Source organism: Balearica regulorum, chromosome 13 (assembly GCF_011004875.1).
Source record: "Balearica regulorum gibbericeps isolate bBalReg1 chromosome 13, bBalReg1.pri, whole genome shotgun sequence".
Lineage (NCBI taxonomy): Eukaryota > Metazoa > Chordata > Aves > Gruiformes > Gruidae > Balearica > Balearica regulorum.
In genome coordinates this window covers 2,743,570-2,770,274 of record NC_046196.1, presented here as the reverse complement: position 1 = coordinate 2,770,274, position 26,705 = coordinate 2,743,570, and the positions used below count along the sequence as shown (strand labels likewise).

The following is a 26,705-nucleotide window of genomic DNA, read 5'->3' as shown; positions in this document are numbered from 1 at the left end:
ACAAAATGCACACCTCAACATAACAAAAGAAGCTATCCTTTATTCATGATAACCAACACCGAGACTACAGGTCCCTGTAAGGAAAAAGTCTCACTTAAATCCAGATTACTTGAGACAGCACCATGAGTTAAGACAATTTATGCTTAAAACAATCCTTTGCTCACCCTACCGCTATCAATCAGAATACACAACACAAGCTAAAACCAGCACATCCTTACCTCTATACAATTACCTATTGTCAGCTCCAGTTTAAGACTGACATTTATAGATATATATGCAGTTTAAGGCAGTAGCACAAATTAAAGACTTGGTACACTTGGCATACATATAAACTTTTTATGTGCAAAGAAGTCAGTCCAGAAGACAGATGAGTGTCAGAAGACAGCAGAATTACCAGTACGTGCTTTCCTCTTCAGCACTGTTGGTCTACTTCTCATCAAAAAATAAAGTCTACTTGCATGCTTCTTCAGCACAGCTTTCCACCACCGACAAAAATTTAACATCAAAGTTTCACATTAGAAAGACTAGCCATTAAACTTTAAGCTTGGGGCAGGGGGGGAAGAGTGGGGAACAGTTTAAATCTCCTTGCCAAAGTCAGCCTTTCCTAAAGCTTATCTCACAGCATCTCTCTCCTGGAGCTCATTAAACTCCCACTCCAGTGGATTGCTGCTGAGAGAAGTTCCAGTGGGCTGAGCAATGACACCACCATCCTCCTGGCAATGGGAGATTTCAGAACAGCAACTAACAGAGCAAGCTAGAAAATTAGATTCAAGCAAGACTGTTATCCTAAACAACCAGGTTCCAAATACTCAGAACAATCAGCAAATACAAACACTTACAGCACTTGAAACCGAGTAAGAACAAAGCCACATGGTTTCAGAAAAGTCCCTGAACAAGCAGTTTGTTACAATATATTCCTTCCTATCTTCTATTCCCTTCTCTCCACTACCCTTACAACAAGCATTGTGTGCAGTTTAAAAATTTGCATTTTGTTTACACATAACCTCCAATTCCTTCCATAAAGATTTAATTTATATACACTTGGTAAAGATTAATTTAGCCCATATGTCTTGACTGACTGAGCTCATATACTATCTGATTCAGTCACACATCAAAGCAAAGCAGTTTCAAATTGGCCTAGAAAAATCACAAAGCTCTGATTAGTTCCAAATGGAGCGCTTTGTTAGTGAGCTGAATGGTGTTATAACCAGTGATTCTGCTTAAAGCTTTCATTCCAAATTTTAAATAATTTTTTCCACTGACTTAAACATACCAATACTGCAAAGGTTTGGATTTGTTTAGGAAAAGTAAAATAATGAAAAGTGTTTTTAAAATCAAAGTTTTATTTCCAAAATAGTAATAGGTTTGGGGTTTGGGTTTTTTGGGGTTTTTTTTTTTTAATTTGAGGCCAAGCAAAACAGAGGAACAATAACCCATCAGCTATGAACTGCAGGAGATGCTGTCCTGGGAGAGTTGGAAGGAACACTGGTAAAAGCTTAATGGTAGATGCCCAGGAAGGAAACGCAGCGCCACGTAAATTCTGGGAGGAACGTTCACCATGTCTGGACACTACTGCAATCCCTAGGTTGGGCTCAGCACAAACTACTAAGTAGTCACTAGATTCTGAATAAAGAACAAGGCATTCCAGTGAGATAAAGATTCTGAGAAGTGGTAAGCAAATTGCTCTGGACCTTTCAGGATCTGTAACATCTCTGAAGTCAAGTCAAGAGGCCATTAAAGAATAAGCATCTGCTGTTCCAGAACTGTTAAAGGCTGTTTTCTAAAGCAGTAACAGTCCACAGTAAAGGTGGATAAGCTGGCATCACAGAAACCAGAAAATGTTCAGGTTATATATCATAACAAACCACAGAAGTAGCATTTTATAAATGCAGAAAAATTCATGAATCATTCTAAGGTCTAAGAGGGCACAGCACCAGACATTTGAACAGAAGACTTTGGATTTTGCAACTGAAATTATTTGAGAACATCAGCAGAAACTGATGACATGAAGACTAATCAAATAGAACAGCAACCCCAGAGAGCTAAAGCAATACTCTTCACTATACCTAATCTTACCCTTAGCACAGTATTTTGTAGAGGAAGGAGAAGGAAAGCCCTCTGCACCTATCCATAGTTTCATTAGATTATTTGTAAATTGTTTTACCATCAGCATGGCCTGTAGGCTTATTCAACAAGTCTAGAAGATACACCACTCAAATGGGTGCAGAAGAGATTCTTAAGCTATTTTTACTCTAGTGTTGCATCTACTCCCTCCATAGCAAAGCATCTGGCTCACAGATGAACTTCTGATTTTCCAAATTAAAACCTAGCATGTCTCTTGAATTTCAAGTTAAAGAAGCAGCCATAACTGAAAACAAAGAAAATTCATCACTACCTAATGACTGGGGTTCAGCCGGAATTCTTCTGTGCCTCATTCTCCGTAGTAATAAAGACAGTATCAGAACTAGTATCAGCTACTGAAAAGCACATCCTTCCCAACAAGAAAGATCCCAGAATGCCACCCTGAAGCCCTCTACCCCAACGAGTTAATTGGGAAGAGAAACAATTGCTTTGACTCAGAGGTTGAAGACAAATATGTCAAGGTGTCAGAAGTCATTGCTAGAATTTTAGCCATTATCACATTTTTCCCTTTTCACCTGCCAGCAAACAATAACATTTTTTCAGCAGAGTGCAGTGATTTTCTTCTCAGCAGAGATACACTAACAGGCCTAGATCTTCTTCGGACAGTAAAAAAAGTTCTAGAAGGCTCTCCAAATCCCTTGATCCATTAAAAAAGCACACAGAAAAAAAAAAAAAATCACACAAAATTACCAGAAGCAGTTACTTCAACAGGTAGTGTTTCCCTTTCAACCACTGCTACCTGAATTGGCCCTACCACTGTCCAAGACAGTGGAAGTCGCTAGGGAAAATGGTAAATCTGCAAAGATTCAGTAGCTTTGCTCCCCAGGGACAATGCCTAACATTTAATATAGCAAAGTCTTTCCTAAAAATAACAGGACTGATAGAAGTCAAACTTAATGCGGTAAGAATTTTACCCAAACAGCAATTATATGTTCCTTTTAGAAATAACTAAACAGAACACAGAAAATACATGGTTTAATAGCAAAGTATTTGCTGACTTAGTTTGAACTGGAGCCAATACTAACAAATCAACATAGCTTACTACCTAAAGTGTAACATGACATATAATTTAAGGAAACAATGATACAGGATCCAAGGGAATAAAAAATGATTTCTATACCTAGTTAGGTATGAAATTTAGGTCATGCATTACACAGAAAAAGTGAACAATATATAAAAGCAATGAGTCAGTCAAATGAGATACCGGGGCTGCTGCTGCAAAAAGCCACAGGAACACATTCTCCCATTGATCATGCAGGAAAACTTTTTCACAGGATGTTCTGTTTTCCAGAAGCGGCCCATGAGAGTCCCACAGATAAATGCTTCTGCCAATACTTGCTTTGGAAGTCTCCATTAAAAAAGGGTTTTCATAATCATAAACTGCCCTCCATGCTTGAGGCTGATGCAGATACCATGTAAGAGTGCACTCAGGCACTGGAGTAGTGAAGTCTGGGGTGGGGAAAAAGAGAGTCAACTCCATTCAGTCCTGCCAGTTTCGTATTAGTGAGTATTAACAGCAGCTTATTTTGAGGTTAACACCACGGTCTCTACCACAATGCAATCCTGTTTGCAAAAGTGCTCCAGCAGAAGCTCGATGGCAAGGATAGAGCCCTTGCATGCTTAGGCAGATAAGTTGCTATGTCCCAACGCAGGTATGTAACTCAGGTTCCCAAGTCATTTGGAAAAAAATAAATAATAAAAATGCATTGCTAACAGACATTGGTCTACCAATGCAGGAGGTGCTTCTGGTTCAGACTTAGCCTACTGAACAAAGAGCAACCAATGCAATGACCTGAAACTCAAAATCTACTGAGACTACAAAACCCAGAGGAGCAAGGCTGAGCAAACATCTTCATCTTAGTAGCAAGAAGTCATTAGTCCGCCCAGCTGCTTGTGAAACCATAGCCTCAGGCACCCGTTCTGCATTTACTTATACATATGTGAATACCTGACTGTTTGCCCACCAGAAGAACAAAAATTACTCTTTTTGAAAATTTAGACTCTTCCACAAAGATGTTTGAGGAACACTCAAATACACCCAACTTCTCACATACCTAGCAAAGTCTTCAACACTTAAATTTATGTATGTTTAGTTGCTTTGTTGGACTGGGACATGAATGCAACTGGAAGTGTTTGGTTTGTGCTAGAAATCCATGCCGTTCTCAACAGCCAGGGTGTACCAGAAAAATATGATAAGCACCAGGTGCAATCCAATCCGGTGTTTCTCAACAACCAAAGCTGTTTAATGGCTACAAGAGGTCCCACACCTATTCTCATGGGAAGTTGGTACAAAGGTATCCATCTTTAAACACAAAGGGTGAAGAGGCAATTCATAGTGAAACGGGATAATAGATCAGATGCTTTTGTCCTGTGAGACTATTACTGGAATGAAATGAGGCATGCAGTACTTAAATAGGATGGGACAATCACACCTGCTACAAGGCTCCATTATAAATTCAGTAAAGCAGATGGACCAAAAAAATCTGGGTTGTATTTTATAGAGCAAGTCATTTCCACTAAAAATCCTTTGCTTAAAGAATTGTGAATACTTTGTTAATACTAGGAACATAAATCTACCACACAGTAACTGGACTTTAATTACATTGTTCTGTGTTTGCCATTCAGGACAAACAGTCAAAGGAAGCATTTGAAAACACCTGGCAACTCTAGTTCCTGCAAAGATGTGCACTCACCCCATAAGCCAAACAAGTGAGGCTGTGCACTGCAAAGAAGTTTCAGAATTCTTTAATATTAGCTAATGCAATGTTTTCTGCCATCACTACAAGTCTCCAACAGGTAACCACACAAGCTTACCAAACAGGCAGAGTATGTGGGATTTCCTGCTGAAAAGATACACTGAGTTAAAGTTTGAACTTTAAGGGGAAATACTCTCTATAAAAGGCAACATAAAACACCCAAACAAGTATTAATCATTAAGCTACAAAACAATAGTCTGTTTTATCTACCTGATCCTCCATGATTTACTATAGCTTACTGGAGAGGCTGCAAGTGCAACCAGTTAACTCACACTGTGCTAATTCAAGGCACTTTAATTCTAGACTTCTGAGACATCAGGCATATTTCAAAAAAGACAGATGACAAGATAGATATTTTATTTTTCCTTCAAAACAAAAAAGAAATCAAATATTAATTTTATAAACCAATGATTAAAAACAGCTCAAAAATCAAAACAGACAACTGCTTATAACCAGACCTTGAAAGAGACACTACTGCTCTAAATTCCAGCACTGATGTACAAGTACGTCCTTGTTTCTTCACGTGAATGCTACCAAAAGCTAAAAGCATAGCCACCAGGAAGGAAGATTACCTTAAAACTCCCAAGAGAATTCAAAGTGTAGCATGGTCCTATCTACTATACAAACCTATAGCCCTCAATGACATCTGCCTTTAAAACATTAATATTATGCTGACTTTAGAGCTACTGTACTTATGTTGCCAGCATATGGGTAGGAAATTGCCCCCACGGGGCCAGTGTATACATTTGGGAGGTAAAAGGATCATCGAAGAAGCAATTCCAAACTCCGCTGAAGTATAATCCAAACAATGATACCATAAGCCTTTCCCTGGCAGAATGGTTCCTTGGCACTCTGGTCTCTTCTGCAACAATTCACAAATTCACAGGGTTGGCAGAAGTTACCTGACAAGTCACAAATTCACTGAATTGTATTTTTCCCTCCTTCTCCTCAATAACCATATAAGTAACAGCCTGAATGTAATAAAACTACTTATGGTGGAAAAAAGACACTGGAAAAGAATTCATAACATGCATGAAAAAGATTCACTTTCACTATTTATCATCATGACTTGGCAGGTCTTTAATTAAAATTAAGATCTTACTCTTAAGTAATTGATCTTATTATTTCTGGATCACTTCAGCTATTTACAAAAATCCTGAAACTCAGGATACTGGCCAGAACACCTGTTAAAAAGTTTATTCCTCCCAATGCTTATTATTGGTTAATCATACCAACGGGATCAAAGGAAAAACTATATTTTAGCATGAGGCAAGAGCAAGGAATTTAGATGTTTGCTCATTACAAAACCCATGCAAAGAAACACATATCTGGAATATCAACATTTCTTTGCTAGATTTAATACCCATTTCAAATCTAAGTAGGGAACAACTTTAATTCAACTTGCCCCAATTCTTTTGCCAAAGAGTAAAGTCAAATTCTAGTTTAAGAGTGACAATGGTTCTCATTTTGACAGAGGAATTTGATCTAGCATTTCTATCATAAGATTCTGTGTATTCAGAGACTCTTACCTGCGTTCTTGGGAATAACATTCCTATATTTGCCTTTTTTTTTTTTTTTAGGAGAAAGAATGCTCAAGAGTAAGTAGTAAAATGGACAGTGCATATACAATATGACGATACACATTGTTTTACCAGAGCACGCTTAAAAGTATCACAGGTACTGCAGCACTGAGAAGTCTACAGAAGAATCAGAGCTCTACCCTGCTAGAAAGAAGCAGTGCTGTAGCTAACATCCAGCTAAAAGATGGCAGGATCTCAGTCTTAGCAACTCAAACATTTAAAAAAATGCTAAACCAAATGGTTAAACACTTCCAAACAAGGATGCTGTTCAGTACCTTTGAAGTCAGACACTGGAATGCTTGTTAGGTGTGGTTAACTACTGCTGGCTCTGCTTTTCCAAGCAGGATCTGCATACAGCTTGTACACTGATTCAATTAAAACAGTTTGAAGTCTAGTACAGTTCAAAATGTCCAACACCTTACAATAGGCATTTTTATTCCAGAAGAGATGAGGCCTACTTCAGTGTTGCTTAACTGACAACTAACAGTTACAAGGTAATTAGTAGCAATAAGAGTAAATTAAAAAAGTGAAGTAGAACACACTCTTAAAACAAAAACTTCATTCAGCCTGCGCAAAAAATGGGAAAACAGTTCACGGAAAAAACAACATCATTATTAGCTCAAATTTTTTTGGCTGCTCTGTCCCTGATGTTTGGGTGTACAGTTCATTTCCCCAAGCACACCAGTTTAGGTTCTTAAATTCAAGTTCATCACATAGCATATGATTAGGCAAAGTGAATCTGGTGGTAATTAATACTGTTACTACATGAGAGCGTTGTCTTCCAAGGATTCCTTTATGTGCTAAGTTCATTTCTGAAAATACTGCAAGTTTGAGACTGAACCATTTATCAGAGTTACAAAAAACTTTCAAACAAGAATATCAGTAAGAAATGAGCCAGAACTGGAAGCCTCACATTTTTACAATGGAACATCAATAGGTATGTGTAACCTGTGCTGCCTCTAGTACCCCGAATACTAAAAGGACGTGCAAAGATTGGCACATGTCACCATCTGGAAGTTACGAGTCCTGGCCCTACAGCTCCCAAGGTTAGTTTCATGTGGTTTTGAAAATGAAATCATTCCTGAGATAGCAACTACTGATTATCAGGGAGCAAACACCTCTAATCCTAGCTAGCAACTGCTATTAACATGGTAATCTAGTAAAGCTATGAAATATCTTCAATGCGTTAGGAGGCTAAAAATTAGGCTTTTCATGATTTATTCTATCCCTACAAAGCTAGCCTAAAAGCCATAAAGGCAGGTGACATAGATCACTTAACAGCTAGACTGCTTACTCTGAGGACTTAAGGAGTCTGTTTCAATCCAACAAGTAATAGTTTTTTCCAACTCATCATTCCACAGATGAAAAAAATCTCTGAATCTCTGTGAAGATGGAGCATGCAACTTCAATCACCTGTAGCAAACAGCGCAGAAAGGTGAAGATATTTGAAATGGACTCCTCAGAACATCAGCTCTACACAACTCCCAATACATAGTCTTCAGTTATTTCTAAATTTTAGATGAGCCTATGGAATTAGCACGGGTGAAAAATAGCATCTTATGCTATAAACTTGAAATAGCCATCGGTGGAGTATTTGGAAGCTGACTAGGCAAGAGCCCTTTTTCCCATTCACAAGATATCAACCTGAAACAGCCACATAACTACAGTGTCACTGACTCTTATTTCCTTTCAGCAGCAAACAAACTGTAGTCAGAACTGCTATTTATGACCCTGGTTCTGCAGCTGAAGCCACAACCAGATCATGGCACTAACTGCACTGAAGAGCTCTTGTCAGTCAGTGAGCAGAGCAGGCGCTAAGTAGCCAAAGCTTTATCTTATTTCCCTGTTTTTACAGAATGGTCTCAATGAGAAGATGAAACAAGTCCAAGAAACACAAGGTGACAGAGATTCATGAATACTTTCTCCTCTAGCTCTGAAAGTTACATCCTCAATGTTATTAATGCATGTAGACTTCTTGATAGAAAAAAGTTAGCCAAGACAGATTCATATTATTTTATCTAGGTGAGCTAGCATATCCAAGTAGGTCCTGGTATGTCATTATCTACTAGACATAAGCCTAAGGCGTTCTGTAAAGACAGCATCACTACAGCCTCAAAGCAACCAAGAATGAATAAAAACATTAAGTTTTCACCTATAGCTAAAAAAAGATGTTCGCTGTCACAAGTTGTACACAATAGGAGTCTGAATGGGTTATTCAGGATGTTGGGAGACAGTTTTGCAACATTTCTCCCTTCTCCATGGGTCAGTGGCAATTTGCCTATCAAAGCACTCGGATGTGTAATGCACAGCAGGAGACATTTGGCTACTGGTTTTCATGTGCCCCGACACTTCCAGCTCTATGAAGGGAGCAGCAGTTTGGAGCTGAGCACTATACATCAGCACAGAAATGAGCCTTCAGACACTAGGCTCTAAGCGCTGGCTTAAGACAGCTGAACGGGCATCTTAAGGTGCAAAACCAGCCTGAAAACTCAGTTGCATCATCTCCAGTTAAAAAATAAGCCCATTACAGTTAATCCCAGGAACAGAAGTTTTTAAAGACCTGATTCTTTAGATACATGCCCGGGCTTCATTTGAAGGCAATTTGCACTGTTCCAATGTTAAAAAAAAAAAAACATACAACCACCTTAGACTTTATGCCTACAAGTCAAAAGTTTGAAGACTCCACAATTCAAGTCCTGCAAGCACTGGCACCATTCAAAACTAGAAGAAAATACAGAACAAGACAAGGGGCAGAAAAGATCATCTTTACAGAGACTAAAGCAATAGTCTGCTGTAGCCAGGGCAGCGTTCTCCGTACTTCAGGCAAGGAAACTTAATGTTCATTTTGTACTATCAAGTAGAAACCATGAATCTAATAATTACTGACCTACTTAAAGCCAGCCACAGCCACCTTGTCCTGTAAAGATAAGATTCATATAATCCAAGAATAATCTCGAAAAGCACAAATTAAAGCAAACTATATTGGCAGCTGTTTTGAGCCTCCTTGTAGTCAGCAATTGCACCAGACAGTAGAAGATAACAGCAAAAAGCAGCAGTCTGCATCGGTAATCAACTTTAAATGTCTTCACCTACCCCAAAGCAACGTGAAGAATCATGAAGTGTTTACAGTAATTTTGTATCAACTGTATCAGTCTCTTCACTATTATAACACAATTTATTTTTGAGTGATTTTGCTGTAAGATGTGAAAGCGATAGGAGATGGAAAGAGGATTGCAAGCTCTGATCCTCTCGAAAAAACCTGTAGCCAATATCAAGTTGGGTCATATTTTAACAGGACTGACTAAGCAGAAGCAGCACAGTTCCATTTGTTTCTGCAAAAGGAACAAAGAGCACAGTTCAACTTTTTTGTTGCATCTCTCTGAATAAACAAGTTAAATGTAAATCATCAGGAATTGTAATGGACCTCTAGTTAGACAGAAAAACAGGTAGTCACACAGGCTATGTTAGCCCCTATTCCCACACTCAGCACAAGGGAAACGCTGAAGGATAACTAGCCCTGTTCACAAAGAGCTCCCTATTTGCATGCCATTACACATCCACGCCATTCCAGCTTCCAAAAGTTTCTCAGGACCTCAAATGGTGACCACTTCTCCAGCTCATTTTCTAGGGATGAGCTCAAAGAGGTTTGTGCTTGAGAATTTAGGAGTAGCATTCATACAATTCAACACGCAGCGCTGACTTCAAGTACCAGCTTAGCGCAGCTCAAGCTGTAGTAAAGCTACAAGAGTGATGAGAAAGTGCTGGCTCTGGGGAAGAAATTCTCCTCCAATTCCGAAGAGGACGAAGAGCGCAGGACTCTTGGCAGGCAGCAGCCCTGTGCAGCTCACTTTCTCTTGACATCTGCATTGTTTTTTTTCTAGGTGATGTTACAACACAAGTATTGTCACAACATAACTTGGTAACATCACAAGATCTAAGTCCACAGTGTTGGAATTTATTTGTGCATATTTAAACAGGGCTGAAGGGAGAAAGACATTGTTTTTTCCACTTGCTTCATCCAACTCCTGTTTTAAGCCAACTGCTTACTCTAAAAGTAGCAAAATTACCCAGCTATCAACCTTAAAAAAGGAAATCTACATCTGTTCAAACAAAACGCATATTCAAGAGACTGTGAAAGCAGTCACCTTTTTTGTTCCTCTCCACTATTCTGTACTTAGAGACCAGTATTCTTCAATGTCAATTTCTTTTGAAAAAAGAAAAAATGCATTTTTACGAGACAACTCTTCAATGAGTTCAGAATTTAAAAAAATCAAATGACTGTCCTGTATGCCTTATTGCTGGCACAAAAAAAACGTAGGATGGATTCTCCGTCCATCTTAGATTGACATAAATAGTGGCGGACTTTTTCAGCTACATAAATCCTGCACTATTTGTGAAGCTTTGAAAGCATGCTTTAAAAAATGTTCTTGCCTGCATAATTTTTTTTTTTTTTTTGCTCATCTTATTTTGGGAAAACTTGTCTATGATTTACAGTTTTTCCTTTCAAACATAGAGTCCATGCATCTTTTGAATAAGGGAAGTTGCAAGCAGTTAAGTATCTGAAAGGAAGCTTTTTCTGGTTTTAATTATACCCTTCTACATTCTGCGTGAAATATTCTTTCCATCTACATTTTTTTTTTCATTTAAACTGAATAAAGAGGCATTCCCATACCCTGTTCTTTCCCCTTAAAACATAATGTCAGCAACAAGCACTGTTTAAAGACATAGGAAGGGAAGATTAAGAGAAATAGGAAGTTTAATAACACTCATCTAAATTTTAGAATTAAAGCAGCAGTATTCAAAAGAAACAAAATTGGAAGGAAATTTGTATTCAGGGGAAGACCAAGCAGAGATTTCTGTCTCTGTCTGAAATTCAATGCTCAACTTCATGGAATCTGTACTGAGCCCTCAAAACAGCTTTATTTAGCATACGACTCCAATATAGGGATTTTGGTAGCCTTTAGGTACACACCATCCTTCCCAACAGAAGGGTAACATTTGCTGACCAGTCCTACATCCTCAAAAGCTACAGCCTTTTAACTGATCACATGCACCCACTTAGCTGGTACTTAGCTTGAACTTTAAAGCAGGTTAAATTCAGTCAAAAAGACAGTTTGACTCCTTAATTTGTAGCAAGCTAAGAGCACTTAAGCAGTCAGTAACATATCTAATTACTAACAGCACGTCTTAAAATGTTACTGTCTAGCTTAATTGCTGGCAATTGAATGAACAAACAGTTAATGACGGTGAACGACTGACACCAGGATCAATACCCCAGAGGTTCAGGGTGACAGGCAACCTCAACATTTCTTTAATTTTACTATCAGAAACTCAAAACGTTTGCCATCACGTTCGTCTAAAACAAAACCCAAACTCACCACGATGCCTTTGCCACTGGACAGCTACTCCCAAAGCTGATCCTCTTTTCCAACTTCTTCCAGGGAAACTTTTAAGCAGATGCTTGTTCCTGAATCTAGAGATATTACATGTTTGTTTCCCCTATTAAACCACTGGTCTTCCATGCAACTGGCAGGACTGTCCCCTCAGCAGATGTATTGCCAGAAGCAATCAGTTAAGGTTTATATTGCTGCCTGTTCATCAGCTTGTGAACCCCTTCTCATTTAACCATCGTGAGCCCATAAAAACTCCATGCATCCCCTCTTTTCACCCTCAGCTGACCATCCCCATCACCAACCAAAGCAATCTCTGCCAGCCACCACTGGAGTGCCCCTACTAGAAGAAAGGTTTAAAATCGTTGTTGAAGACACAAGATAGTGCCCTGCAGCAGTGCCATCAGGGTGTGCAAAAGCAGGGTACCCACCTTATGGCAGCCAGGATAAGTTGCCATGGTGTTGAGGGTAGAGGTGCTGGGATTCTTGCTGGTGCTGGCCATGATATTCTGGATCTGGGTGAGCTCTTGCCTCAGCACCTGTTTCTGGTGGAAGCTGAAAGCAGGGTGGTTGGATGCCATCGTGAAGAGCAACAGGAACTCATCCCCTGTGCGGCCCTCATTGAGTTGTAGCCCATAGTTGTTGATGACCGAGTCGATGTGGGTGAGGGTACGGAAGAGGACCCCGGCCGCCTCTCGGTGGGCAGACCCAAGCAGGGCGAGAGAGACCAAAAGTTTGCTGCGTACCACCTCGTCCGTCAGGTTGGTGAGGCTCCCCAGGTCGGCGGGGTTGTTGGCCTTTATTTCGGAGTCGCGCAGGGAGTGGTAGTCCTTGCGGGCCAGGTCCTCCAGGCAGGCGCCCAGGAACCGCAGCTCCAGCGGGATGCAGAGGTCCAGGAGGCCGCAGAGGAACTCCACACGCTGCGGGGAGGGCAGCTCGGAGAACCAGCGGTACACGCCGTCCCGCTGCAGCCGCGGGCACCGCTTCTCCACCATGGTGCTTCGCCTACCCCCGGCCCGGAGGGAGCACACCCTGCTAGGGGCAGCGGCGGCGAGGGCGGGCGGCAGCGCCCCGAGGGGGGCCCGCAAGGCCGGCGCCCCGACACCCCCCAAGCGGCCCCCTCCGCGCTCCCGCCCCCCCGGCAAACCCGCCCCCCGGGGGGCGAGGGGGCCCGGCGGCGAGGAGCGCGGGGGGCAGCCCCCGGCGGCGGGCAGGGCCGGGCCGGGCCCCCCCGAGGGTGGCCGCCGGCGGCGCCGGGGGAAGCAGGCCCGAGCGCTGAGGCGCGGCCTGGCCGCGGGGTCCCCGCCCGGCAGGGCCCGGCGGCCCCGAGCAGGCCTCGGCGCTCCCGCGTCCTCCCTCACGGGGCGGCTCCTTCTCTCAGCCGGGCGCCGACTACCTCCATCCTCCGCGCAAGCCCGTCCCGCCGCCTTGGGCCCCGCCGCCGCCGGAGCCGCCCCGCCGCCGCCACAACCGCGGGAAATAATCCCTCGCTAGAAGGCAGCGAGCAGGCGGAGGGCAACGGGACCGCGCACACACCGCCAGTCCGCGGCGGAGGGATCCCGCGGTGAGAAGTCCCAGCCGGGAGCGGAGTGGGGGGGAGAGGAAGGAGCGATAGAGCGCCTTCACTCCCGGCCTGACCCTGCGGTGGGCCCCACCCACCGCCCTATCGATTGGCTGAGCCCTCTACTCGCACCTGGGGATTGGCTGCTAGCACGCTCCACCCGCCCTCTTCCTCGCGTACAGGAGCGGAGTCTGGGGGGCTTGTCAATCGCCAGCTTTTAGCCCCCTTTAACCCCGCCCCTGGCGCTGATTGGTCGAAGGGACGCTTAAATAGGAGAGGGGCGGGAACAGGCGCCTTTTGTGTGCGGCCGCCGGCTGTGGTGGGGCGGGTGGGCTGGGGGGCCGTCAGTGCCTGGAGGCAGGCCTGAGGTGATGACCCCCCCCTCAGGGCGGAGCTGCGCCTTGCCCTGTTCCAGGCTGACCCCACAGGGTGCTGTGGTGACTGATGTGGGCCTGGGGCTCCTGTTGCCTCCCCCCCTCAGGACAAGGGCTGTCCCTGTGGCCTGGGCAGTGCCAGCCTGGAGAGCTGCCCCAGGTACTACCCTGACTGGCTTCCGAAGTCGTGTTTGACGGGCTTCATTTTCTCCTTCATGGTAGGCACATCTGCAGTCTGTCCACTAACTCAGAGCACTTCTGCCTCCAGTGTGATACCTGCCTTTTCCATCAAAATTATCCTCGTTTCAGCCACAAGGAGCCTTACGGAGTAGAATAGGGAATGGCTAGGGTGCTTACTTTCCTTAGGTGGTGTTTTAGGATGGCCAAAAGCCTCAAGGACGGGGCGGAGGGGTGCAGTATGGCATGAGTTCCTGCTGGGTGCATGATGCCAAAATCCCGGTGAAGCTTTTGGCACCAGCGTTTGAGCAGTCTGACCAAACCAAGCCACGCTGTGCAGTCAAGGCCAGTTTGGCAGTTGACTTCAGATTGTCTCTAAATACTGTGTGGAAACAAAACAGACTCTAAAGGCCTCTTAGAATGGTCATTTCCACCACCTCCCCACTCCATTCCAAACTGGGATTCTGGCTGACAGCAGCGTAGCAATGGAGGTTTTGAAGCAGCTTTATCGTCTTCAGATTTGCCGACGGATTGCACAGACGGCATCCAGCAACCAAGAGACGGATGCATAATTTCTTTTTTTCGTAATGTTTTTCCATGGGACTCGGCTGTATGTCTGTTGTAGCCCAGTAGCCAGACTGTCCATCAGCTGGATAAATGATACGGGTGGAGATCTTTAAGTGGAGCAGGCCAAGAATAACATTTTTAAATGCAGCCCCAGGCAGGCAAAGGATGATTCCAGACTTGATTTTTATATGATTGTAATCTTCTTGGAAGATGGACCGTGTCTTTTATTTCAGCAAGTGCAATATTGCTGCAACGCAGATAAACAAAAGAGCTAACATTGATGTTTTTATGAGCACAATTGCATTTTTGTCTTGAGTTGATCTTTATGGGATGCGCACGATGCCCAAATGTGGGCTGGTTGCTGTCACATGAGTTGTGTGAACACTTGTGTTGGTATTGTATAAGAGAAAAAGGCTTATTCCTTTGGGTGATAGTTTATTGGAAATATCATAATACACCTTGCTAAGACAAACTGCTGCACCACAAAAATTCCAAATGCTGGTAGTTTATCCTTTTTTATTTCCCTGTGGAATATCGTAGACTATCAACTGCATTTATTGAAGTCCTACTGAAATGCAAGAGTAAGCAATCAAAGGACGCTTACTGGGGTTGCATAATGTCGTATATTGTAAAGCTACACAACTCTGCTTCTGTATTGCAGACTCCTGCTGTGAGAGGGTCCTTGAAAATCCCACAGCCTCTCTGTGTCCTTTCCTTGTAGTGATCCAGCATGGAGTGCAAACCATACGCGCTTCCTTTTCCTGCCATGCCCGAGATTGTCCATCGGAGGAAGGGATATGCAGAAAACAGAGGAAAGGCTCTCAGTCCCTTAGGAAAGGTTTGCATTGAATTGCAGCACGGGCCGGGCGGTAGGCATAAGGACGCTGAGTTCTTTGGTGGCCTTTCTGCTTATATCGGTGTCTTTACCCAGCATTGATCCATCCTGAAAGCACTGCGCTGTGCTCAGATATCTGGTGATTCCCTGGTCTGTAGCAAGGTGAAGGTTTAAACTTTTCTGCTTGGGAATGAAGTCTAAGCCTGAGCCCAAATGAAAGTGAGAATTTTGCTGCTAAAGAGTGAGTCTGTGGTTTACAGCCAGAGCAGAAATTGTCTTCGATGCCAGACAGTAAGATAAAGTCTAATCTGAAGTGGAGTAGTTGAACTGGGAGCCTTTTCTCTGATTAGAAGTGGCTTTGGGTGAAGCCCAAGGAAACCGAAAGGAACATGCCATATAATTCTGTCACAAGCCACCAAGAATTCCTGGCTAGCCAGTGGGCAAAGCAAGGAACCGCTCTCAGTGAGATAAATCAACTTTGTAAGAGCTCATGTTACTGCTTGCTGGAGACAGCAGGTTGTGAGTGAAGGTCGTTCTAGGGTGCCATACAGCCGTGCTCCCCATAAGAGCACAGCCTTCGGGATGCCAAAACTGACTCCTTGTTTCATCCCCAGATCATCCTATTTCCTGCATATTCTCTCTTCCTCTAAATTCTCCTTGTGCATGTTTGAGACGAACAGCTGAGGAAGATTCCTTGTCAGAGTAATCAGTAAACAATTACGGAGACTGCAGTTATTTTCCTCTTTTTGTGTTTTCAGAACATGCGGAGGCTGTTCCTGAATGGCTCAAGCAAAGGGAGAGGATCCATTTCTTCAACACTGGATGCACCTACTTCAGTTCTCACCTGCAATCTTAAGGGTCTGAATTCTTGTACTCAGATTTCCTCAATCGCGTTTAACCAAGGAGCCTGGCTGAAGTGGTTTTTTTTTTCCTTTAAGCAGCATGTCAGAGCAAACGTAGCCAAATCCACCAAGATAATTTCTTCTTCGTGTCAGTTTGACTCAATGCAACATGGAATGTCCGAAAGTGTATAAAAATTAACTGAAATAAATCAGTGTGAGGTGGGTAACTGAGTCCTATGTCAAAGGAGCTATTTTATCTATCCAGAGTCACCAGGAGATGAGATCCTCCACCACTGAAACAAGAGGGGAAACTTCGTTCAGGAGGCTGCTAGTTAAAAGGCCAGTTGAGTTACCTAGATCTTTCTCATGTCCAATGCTCCCAGCCCACAGCACTCCTCTGCAGGGACCTTTTCAGAGCTTTTGTCTATCACCTTTTAAAAGTTCTCCAGTTCCTTTAGGACGCTGTTCAACACTTGGCATTAAATGGGCAGAAGTTTTTACATGTTTGGCGTTTTTAGACCTCCTAAATGCAACTTAAATCTTAGCAGTTCTGCCAGAAATTAAACCTGGAAATTCTAAGTCTTCTCCCAAAGTGACTTTCAAAGCCATAGATGGACCTACTGCTGTCTTGTTCTCACTGGCTATGAGCTAGCTGTGATGGGCATCCCTCCCTGGCATGGCTTCCACCCAAAATTCCTTTTCGGGATTGAACTGTGTCCCAGGACAATATGCTGAGAGAAAGCATACTTCTGTATATCAATGTACATGAAATGTCCTGCCCAACACCCACCTCTCCTCTTCCCCACAGCCTCAGTGAAGTCTTTTGATCCTACAGCTCTACCCTAAAGTCTCCTTTTCTGCTGTGAGTGACAGGAGAAATAGCGTTGCGTGCTGTCTGCGCCGTTAGTCGGAAGGGAAAGATAAATATTGCTATTGCATGTTCACTCAACTACTTCTGTGCACATGGGTTATTTCCTGTAAGATTTCTCGCAGATGCTGGAATTGGAGCTCTTGGGTTTGAAAAAACAAACAAACCCTGGCTTTGAAGCACATAGAAAAATATCACGTGGGCTTTGGGAAAAGGAGGGAAAAAAAAAAACCTAAAAGAGGCCAGATGTCGGGCCTGCAGCATCCCGTGCAGTATGTCTTTCAAGCGATAAACCGGATGGTTTGGTTTGGACAGGGCTGGTGGAAGGTGTCCTTGCTGTGACAGCAGCAAAAGCAGGCTGGGTTAAAGGCTGGCAGTGATGTGTGTGTGCGTGCACGCGTGTGTGTGCGAGTGTCACTGCCCTCTGCCGATAGACTCAGGCAGGCACACGCGTGTCTTTAAATAGGGATTTTTCAGGGGTTTTTTTCCCAGCCGAAGGCATAAGGGATAGACTTGCCTCTCCCTGAGTAAAGGTCCCCCCTCGATCACCACCCTGCCTCATTTGTCACCTTGTCACCTTTCAAAATTCAAAGTGCCATGAACTCCCCTCGCCCCACATCCCCCGTGTCCCTTCCCCTGTGGGATAGCCCTGGCACATCCCTTCTTGGCCCCAGAAGCCAGGCAGACCTTCTGGCTTTGCGCGCTTCCCCCCCGTGGGGCTTGCTTCAGCCTGAAAATCCACAGTCCCTGGCTGCCAAAAACACTTCCCCCAGCTCCCTTCCCTTACTCCTTGCATCCGTCTCGGAAACTGCTGCAAAAGAAACACCCTTGGTTTTCCCTGCCTTTCGCTGCCTGTGCTTTAGCCTGTCCCCCATCTCCTGCTCTGCATGGCTGGGAGGACGGGGATGTCTCAGCCTTTGCCAAAGCTCCAGCCTCCCTGTCCCCACCATCCCGGTCACGGGACAGCTATTTCCTTTTGATTCCTGCTCTGAAGTCTTCCTTACTTTAATCTCACCCCAGGAAAGTCACATTTTGGGCAACTCTTTACAAAAGAAGGGTGTGTTGCAATCGTTTTTGGTTTCCTTTTACTTGAGGTAGCACAGCTGCTTGCCACATCGGGGGCCAGGTTGCCGGAGCCAACGTTTGCTCCATGCAGGCTAACCTGGGAAGGATGTGCAGCAGTTGTCCCCTCCTATCCGTAGGCTGATTCCAACTCTCATCCATTACACAACGTTAATTTACTCTTTGCTACAGCCAAATCACTTTACAGCTGGAAAGGAAAGTCTGGAAGTATTTACTCGGTTATTCCAGTGCCATTCCTTGGGGTGTTTTCACATCACATCCCTCCTCTCTCTGCCTTTTCTTGGTATTCCACTAACCGGCTAGATCCGTTTAAAACGCTCGAGGAGAAAGCATGAGGAAGAAAAGGAACGTGCACAAGTATTTACCGAATATGAATGTAAAGTTCAGTGTTTCTTTGCAACATTTGAAATTCATGGTACACTTGGTTACACAAATATCAGCTCGGGCAAGAAGATAATGTCGTCTGCCCTACCTGCCAGCCCCACGCTTCAAACACTTCTCTAATATTTACATGTCGCAATGCGCGCTGCAATGGCACGCTGGGGATGATTTCCTGAAGAAACCCACAAATAACTTCTGAATGACAACCAAAATGAGAAAATTGGGATTGGTTCACGGGCAATTCATGAATAGAAAAAGAGATGAAATTAGCTGAATGAACTGTTCATTATGCATTATTCAGCCAGCTGTACTAATTAGTGCCTTAAGGACTGTTCCTGTTCCCACTGCAGCCAACTCCAAAACTCCTTTTGATTTCAGTGGGAGCAGGACAGAGCCCTCAGAGAATGGCCTGGTGCCTGCTTCCTCTGCAGTGTCTCCCCCCCCCGCCCCCCAGCTTCTTTTACTATTGCTTATTAATTCCAACTTTTTGTGTCTTCTATTAAAAGGGCTACTTCTAAACTGTCCTGTGTGATGATCGATTGATCGCAGGAAAAGAAACAATCGTCAGTCCCAGAGTGGGTGTCTTATGCCCAATACGTTCTCTGAAGAAGAAGGTTTTTCGTATGTCTTCTTTTGCTTTGTTTTTATCCAGACTAGGTGGTACCGAGGAGCACAGAAGCTTGAAAACCCCTTGGAAAACATGAATCAATCCAGAAATGTCACTAGGGCAGAAGGTGCAGGAATTAAATGTTTGCACTCTGAGCCCAAAACTTGCGGCTGGGCATGTAATTTGGTTTGTTGGGGTGTTTTTATTCTGTATAAGGATAATGTTTGTGATGTTTCTTTCCCACCAAGAAGTTCCTACAGCACAGTTTGGCTCTGAATGTGGCAATGTTAGAAAAAGACATCAGTTCAAACTGGTGCACGTGCCTTTGTCAGAGCTGTCTCGTGTAAGACTCGCCTCAACAGCACACTGCTTTGTCCTGCTTTCAGATTTATAACACACGATACTGTCTGCATCGTCTCTCCATCAGACCACTTGTGTTAGTGACCAGAATAACGTGCTTTATGTCTTGCTTTTCTTACCATGGGCAAGCCAACACCTTTCAGGGGAAGCAAAACCTGATCCTGGTGTCGCTCATGGGAGACTGCAATGTCATTCTGCTTCTTATTTTATTCTGAGTTGCAAAGCCAATTAATTTGGAGAGGCACAACTGCAGACCATCGTCCTCATCATCTTTCCGGCTGGTGATGAGGTCAGGGAAAACCCAGACTGACGTTCATATCACAGGTTGAACTCGAAGGGATCACGTTTAAATGAGTTACCCCAGTCTTGCTGCAGTGCCCTTCTGTCCCCCCAGCCCAAGGCAGAGGTGTCTTTGCTGGGGACTGGGTAGAGAATTGCTGGCCAGATAGCAGCTTCCCATTTACGCGTAGACACATGCAAGTTTTGCCTGGATTTTGCCCAAGTCTATCCGTCTTTTTTCTCCCAGTTCTTTTGATCCCTCGGTGAGCAGGAGCGATGCAGCTCCAGGGTGCTGACGGTGGGTTTCTGCCCCAACCGAGGTGGAGCTCCTGGTTTCCCTCCCAGCAAGTCGGTAAAATTGCCTGCCGGGGAGAGAGCAGGGGATGTACCAGCGGCTCAGCCTGGAGGAATCTCCACAGCTCCACTCTCTGGGCTTCTCTCCACAGACTGCCTAAAATGGATATAAAGGAGCCTTAGAGTGGAATTTATTTTCTTCCCAAGACCATCCTTAAAATAACAAACACCAGAAAACTGGTGACATGCAGTACATCTGTTTGAATAACATGGACCTTCTGTCTGCAATAGAGGAAACTCCAAATAACTCTTTGATTTGTGTTTCCTTTCTTCTCCTTCCTCATCTCCTCCTCCTCACTACTGTATACAAATCTGTTCCGCAAGCTCAAAACCACCAGTTCTCTCTCCCCTGACAAGCTTGTTTTTATGCCATGTGATAGTTATTTAATTTCCTCTTTGCTTCTAACACAGCTAATATTTATCTTTCCTTATGGGATTGCGTCTTTGTTTATACGCTGATGTCAAGGCGTAAGGACAGCACTTCTTTAGATCCAGCAGACCAAATTCCTGCCCTCTGACTGCGTCTCATGGAATAGCATCTTCCTCTGCAGGCGGTCCCGCAGCAGCCAACGGTCCCAGTTCAGAAAAGCAATTAGGATTAAAATATGTGTTTAAAGTTAGCAGACGTAGAAGTCCTTTTCTAAATAGGGACGCTCTCTAAAGCAGAGCCAGGGGAGTCACTGGTATGGCAGGCAAGGTTCGATATGCATAAGGCTATTAAAATCTGGCCCGGTGTTAGCTGCTTAATTGCTTCCCCAGAAACAGCAAGGCTGCAGAAACAATGGCTAATGGCCATTTCTCCTTTTTTTTTTTTTTTTTTAAGACGACTGTTTAAACACAGACTTTAAACCCATGTAAAACGGAGATTGCGAGGCACCGTTTCCAACAATTCGATCGAAATCAAAACGGCCCTTAGAGAAGGCAGGATCTTCCCAGGCGGTGTGTTTGGTCGGTTTTCCTTTGTTCAAAGCTACGCTCTAAACCGAGTTAAGAACCATCTTTTCCTCATTAAATTTGTTTCCTTTCAGCACTGATCCTTTCACTTCATTACCACATGCAATTTTTTAAAGCCCTCATAGCTAATATCACAACTATAGATCTAGGGTTTATTTATAGCCCTAAACTCTGCAGAGAGCTGTGTGTCTTGTTGCTGTGGAAACTGGGATTCTAAAAGTAAAACGATTTTAAAGGGATTTTAGAAGAGACCTGCTGAATTTGAGTACTAGCTTTCACTTCCAGAGGTCTGTGTTCAACTGTGCCTTAAACTTACAGGGAAAATACATCCGACGGTCTCCGCTGGCCTCGGGGGATACTGGTCCTCTAGGCTTTTTTATGATCTGGCACTTTGCAGCCTGGTTTTTACTCTCTGTTGTGAGACAAAAGATGTGTAGGTAGCTATGGGGGTGTTAAAGTCTTGGTGTCAGCAACGGCACATTTGCCAAGTTCAGGGCAGTTTGCTTTTTTCTTTCGCTTTCATTGGGTTTTGGGAACCTTTTTGCAAGGGAAATACCACCTTATGCGCTGCTAAGTTTACAAACTTCCTGCACGCTGCAGTAAATTCAGAGCTTTGAGACTGGCATGGATCAGTGTTTCCTGGAAATTAGATTTTACTGTATTAAACAGTTATTTAAATGAGTTTATTTATCTCTGGGTATAGCGTGTGAAGGACAGGAGCGTGATTGATGGGCTGGGTCCTACTGATATTCTGCATCCTCTGTTGGCAGGTCAGCAATGGGCAGACTCAAGCTTGGCAGAAAAGTCCTGTTTTACTTGAGGCAGGGATCTTGCTGAGCCACCCAAGGAAAAACCAGTCCTTCCCCAGGGGCCATCAGGGATCCTCAGACCGAAGCCAACCTCCTGCACGAGATGCCAAAAGCCGGCAGCGTGACGCCGGCTCCGCCTGGCCGTGGGCTGCACGAGGCTGCCGGATCATCGCAGGAACGCTGTGTTTGCCACCACCCAGGCTTTTTCCGTGCCTCTAAATGTCAGGTGTCCTCCACCACCCGGGGACAAATGTTTTGAGCAAAAGGGCTGCGTGCAGGACTTCTCTGGCTATGGGTGTCACTTTCTAGCAAGAGCTAAGCTTTAAAAAAACCCCCTTATAATTCAAGGAGTAATTCTGTTTACGAACCAGCTCCAGAGCCCAGTCTAACCTGGGCAGAGATTTGAGATGCTTCCAGGCTGCCAAACTTGGAAAAATAACCTGGAAAATCTCTATCGATGTGACCAAGGGAGAGGAGGGGGAAAGGGAAGGACAGGCAATGACTAGCCCACTAGCACGTGTCTTAAATTCACGAACAAGGCACAAATGTCAGAGCTGATTAGCTATTGCCTTGCATTTCCATAGGTAAAGCAGCAATCCCTGTGTGCGCTGGCTTCCAGGGCTTGGGGGACGATCACCAGGCAGCCTCTCCGTCCCCAGAGCAGCCTTGACATTTGTTCAGCACATTCTCCGGGTCCGTGCTGGCACGGGGTGTATCGTGCCTGGCTAGAAGTTATTACCGTGATATTAGATTAAAAATAGAAATGCAGGAGCCAAGACTCACACAAACCGAGGGAATGGTAATTCAGTGACTTATCTTTTCCATTAGAGGGTGCCAGGAACCTACTGTTGCTGCAGACCCCAGAAATCATGGAAAACATGACTTTGTCCTGTACATTTTGGGACCAGGCAAATCCATGCTCATTTTGGACACCCAATCCTACTGCCCAGCCAGGCCAACTAAAGTAACTTGACTGCCGTGCTGAAATGCCGACGGGGAAGAGTTGATGCGGCAGCTGTAAATTAAAAGCACATCGGCAGGTGACAGCCCGCAGCAAACTCAACGGGATGAAGCCCAAGCTGGGGACGGGGGAGGTCTTTACTGGGCTTCTTGTGGTGCTGATGAGGCTCGTTCCTCACTTTAGGCTGTCCCTATTAGTGACAACAGGACGGACACGCAAAGAGCTGCCTTTGCTCAGCCTGGGAAAAAAACTTGCCCAAAATCACCCAACCTCAGCTACGACATGAACTACCTAATTATCGGATGGATTGGCCTGAGGTCTCTGCTGTAGACAGACGCCCAGCAGTTATTTTAACCCTTCCTTGGTTGGAGGGGTGTGCACAGCTCTGGAGGTCTCAACACGCAGTGTGTTTGACCACCGAAACCACCGACGGGACTTGGTTTCTGCTTCTCAACAGAGGTGTTGCTAAATTATTAGCAACAATCATCTAGAGGGTTAAAAAATGGCAATCCAAAGAAATTAGCAGATTAGTCTTAACAGCGTTAGATTAAAAAAATAAGAGAAATTTTTAAAAAGGGAAAACAACCCAGTCCTCCCAATTTGGGCTTTTGAAAAGAAATGGAGACTTTGGGAGAGAGCATGGCAGAGCGGGATGAAAGTCTCCTTTTTTGTTTCAAACCTTTGGAAAACAATGCCAAGATCTATAGTTTTGTGGAAGAATTGTTAATGAAACTATTCAGATCAGTCAGTCACTCCCAGCCAGCCACCGATGGAAGGAGCTGAGATGGCCACGCACGGGACACCGGTTCCCGTCTTTACGCCTGGTGCAGCTGCAGCGGGGCACGCTGCTGCCGACACATGGAAAAAGCAAAATGAAGCCTTGGACTAGGAGAGATCTTTGTCCTTGACCTGCCTCTGGAGTGATTCGTGGTGCAATGCTGGGCAGATCCATCCCCATGCCTCGATTTCCCCGTCCGCCTGTCCAGCGCAGTGTTCTTCTGGAGCACGTGGCTTTCTGGCGGCCAAGTTAACTAGGGAATATGGACCTTTTTGGGGTCGGTGGCTGGAAAATGATAGGGAATAGCAGTGAGGGGAAGGGAAAGGTAATGTGTCCAGATCCCAAAGCCCAGCGCTGCTTGGCTCTGCATCACACTCTGACAGCTTTTCCTGTGGACTTCAGCCAACGTGGCTCAGGGTTTGGAGCCGTCTGCTCCTGTCCCAAGCCACAGTGGGTGATTCAGAGCAGATGGGATGAAGGGCCGACCCTGAACCCCACCAGCAAGACTGATCTGTGCTTTCCTGCCTGGGATTTCAGCGTAAAGCAGGAGCAGCAGTGTCTTCACCAGGTGGGTGAGGGCTATGTCCGCAGTCAGCACACAGCCTGTTTTTTTCCCCGGCTCTGGGAGGAAGCTGGTCCTTCTGAACCCAAAAGTTAGCATCATGTGCCAGCAATTATTTCCAGCTGACCGATGAAAAAACAGAGGTGGTAAAGGAGCAAGTGACTTGTCTGAGACAGCAGTTTTGCAACAAAACCATGCTTGGCTGAGTGCTGGTGTTTGCTGAGGCCATCCTTTTGGTCACAGTGGTTTCCCTGGTGTCGCAAGGATGGAAACTGGTTCACACGCAATCCATGTGGAGCTCGGACAGACCTCCATGGGCAGCCTGTCTCCGGCTCCTCCCTTGCTGCTGTGGCCAAGGGGCAAGAAGAAACGCTGCACCCAAGTCTCTGGCCCCTCTCATACCTCTGAAGCACTCTGATTTCATGGGACGGGAATAGCAAATTGCTGAGCTGCAGTCACATCCTCATGGAAAGAGCCACCGAAAGATGGTGTCACCTTACGTTGCTGGAGCTTCTATCTTCCCAAAACGATCCCGACGCATTTTGTGGAGTAAATATAAACCAGAGGTATTTGGGGAGGAGCACGGGGTGGGAGTTCTGGCTCAGAGCGGCACAGCTCAGCAGTTTAGGATAGGAAGGGAAAATACTCTCGACATCTGACTGCATCGGAGGGAGCGCGGGCCGGCAGAGTGTACAGTACAGCAATTGGCAAATCTGGGGCTTAGCCAAGAAAACAAACATAGGAAATACTTGAGCCTGATGAAAACCATGGGCAGCCTGCTCTTGTTTAAAGAGGTCTTTTTGGGACACCGGAACAGATGCCTGTTGCAGACGGAGCGAGATCCCAGCCTTGTCCAAAGTCGTGGCGAAACCTTCATTGTCTTCAGCTGGGCCGGGATTTCATTTCAGATGGTTCTGGTTTTTTTTCCCAGGATGTGATTTCCCCTTTTTAGGACGTGCCCCTCTGCCAGCCTCTGCCCAGCAGGGAAAGCAGGCTGTGGCAATTTTGGAGGTTTGTACACAGATTTAGGGCCAGATCCTGAGTGCTGCCAGCATGTCAGCAGGAGCAAAGGATGCTCTGCAGCACTCCAGCGCTATGTGCAAGCATGTAGGATCAATACATTCAGAGCTGAAGACCAAAACTGAGTGCTCAGCAGCTCTGGTAATCAGTTGGGTGCCTGCATGTGGCTTGAAAACAAGTTTTTTTTCCAAATTTTCACTTTCAACAAATAACTTGGAGGCTTTTCACTCCAGAGTGTGACTTGGGTCCCTTACTTTAAAAATTCAGACCCCTGTATGTTCTTCAGTTTCCTAATGAAGATGGCAGGCCCTGGGGCATTCAAGATAAGCGAGAAACTGAAGCAGGTTGAAGTCCTTTGGCACTGAGTTTCGGTCTGAGACCTTCTCCGGAATTAACCATCCAAAATTCACAGGCTCTTGAAAATCCTGATGACTTTACTCACAAAGGAAGTTTGGAGGGAAGGGTCAAGTAATATTGGTAAATATGAGCCGAGGGTAAAGGACAGGCTTGGGCGAGTTGTGAGAAGAGCATTTCTAGGAGGTGGAAGCCCAAGGAAGATCGTGTTCCTGGCTGAAAATGAAACTGGGTAAGAAGCAAACGAGACGAAGGACGGGGAAGGTAGCATCCAGCTCCGCTCCTTTCGGGGAGCTCCCTTCATCCCAGTCCAAATCCAAATGTTCCCCCACTTCCGAAGAGGTCCCAGCTGGGACTTAGCAGCACCGTGTGCTCCTGGGATCCTGTTTCGGCAGGACCAAGGTGTGCATTTCACAACGGTGAAAATTCAAATACCCTTTTCTTCTTCATCCCTGCTGCCTCCCATGCTTTGTGCCTGGGGTGTCTCTTGACAGTGACAGCTGAGTTAATCTGGTGGTTTAGAATTCTCGTGGCTTGATTTCTAAACGTCTCGCTGTTCTAGGGCGACGTTCCTTTATCCCTTGCCCTTTCTTTTCCTCCTGGATTATCCCATGTTAATAGGTACCATGTAATACAGTCTGTTGTTAACTACTCCTGAATCCTGCTTGCTGATTCCTTAAGCAGATCTTGAAACCCCGTGAATCTGGCTTTGAGTTTTGTGGAGGTTTGTTTTGCGCTCTTCTTTTCTTTCTTTCTTTTTTTTTTTTTTAAACACAGCTCATGAAATGTGTAGGATAGCTTTCTACTCTGGCTTTTGGGAAGCAAAGGAGTTTCATGTGTTTAGACAGTCTAGACACGCTATTCCAGACTGCAGAGTGCATCTGCTTAAATCCTCTGCAAAACAGGCCGTAAGACAGAAACCTTGTTTGAAAAACTACATCAAATATGGAATAAATCCTTCCATAGCTGTTTATCTGCTCAGAAAAAAAGATCCTTGAACACCCTTGCGTGACTATTTTATAAGAAAAGAATATGAGTAATGTCAACTTTTTTACATTGCTGTGTCTTCTTGCTTCAATGAAAGACATTTCTTCTTTGGTATGAATTATAA

At 44.8% G+C, this 26,705-nt stretch overlaps 1 protein-coding gene and 1 long non-coding RNA gene across 3 annotated transcripts in view; one reads left to right on the top strand and one right to left on the bottom strand.

Annotated features, from left to right (window-relative positions):
- ZCCHC14 (zinc finger CCHC-type containing 14) overlaps window positions 1-13,484 on the bottom strand; it is a 51,964-nt gene extending 38,480 nt beyond the window's left edge. For both annotated transcript variants that reach the window (XM_010313101.2, XM_075766067.1), the window contains exon 1: window positions 12,300-13,484. In XM_010313101.2, coding sequence (XP_010311403.2) covers window positions 12,300-12,863 — 564 coding nt within the window. In that variant the 5' untranslated portion in view covers window positions 12,864-13,484. The remainder of the gene's footprint in view (window positions 1-12,299) is intronic.
- Window positions 13,373-16,589, top strand: LOC142603773 (uncharacterized). Its single transcript, XR_012837671.1, has 3 exons — window positions 13,373-13,432; window positions 15,269-15,385; window positions 16,141-16,589. It is a non-coding gene; the product is annotated as an uncharacterized LOC142603773 (long non-coding RNA).
- The last annotated feature ends 10,116 nt before the right edge of the window (window positions 16,590-26,705 follow it).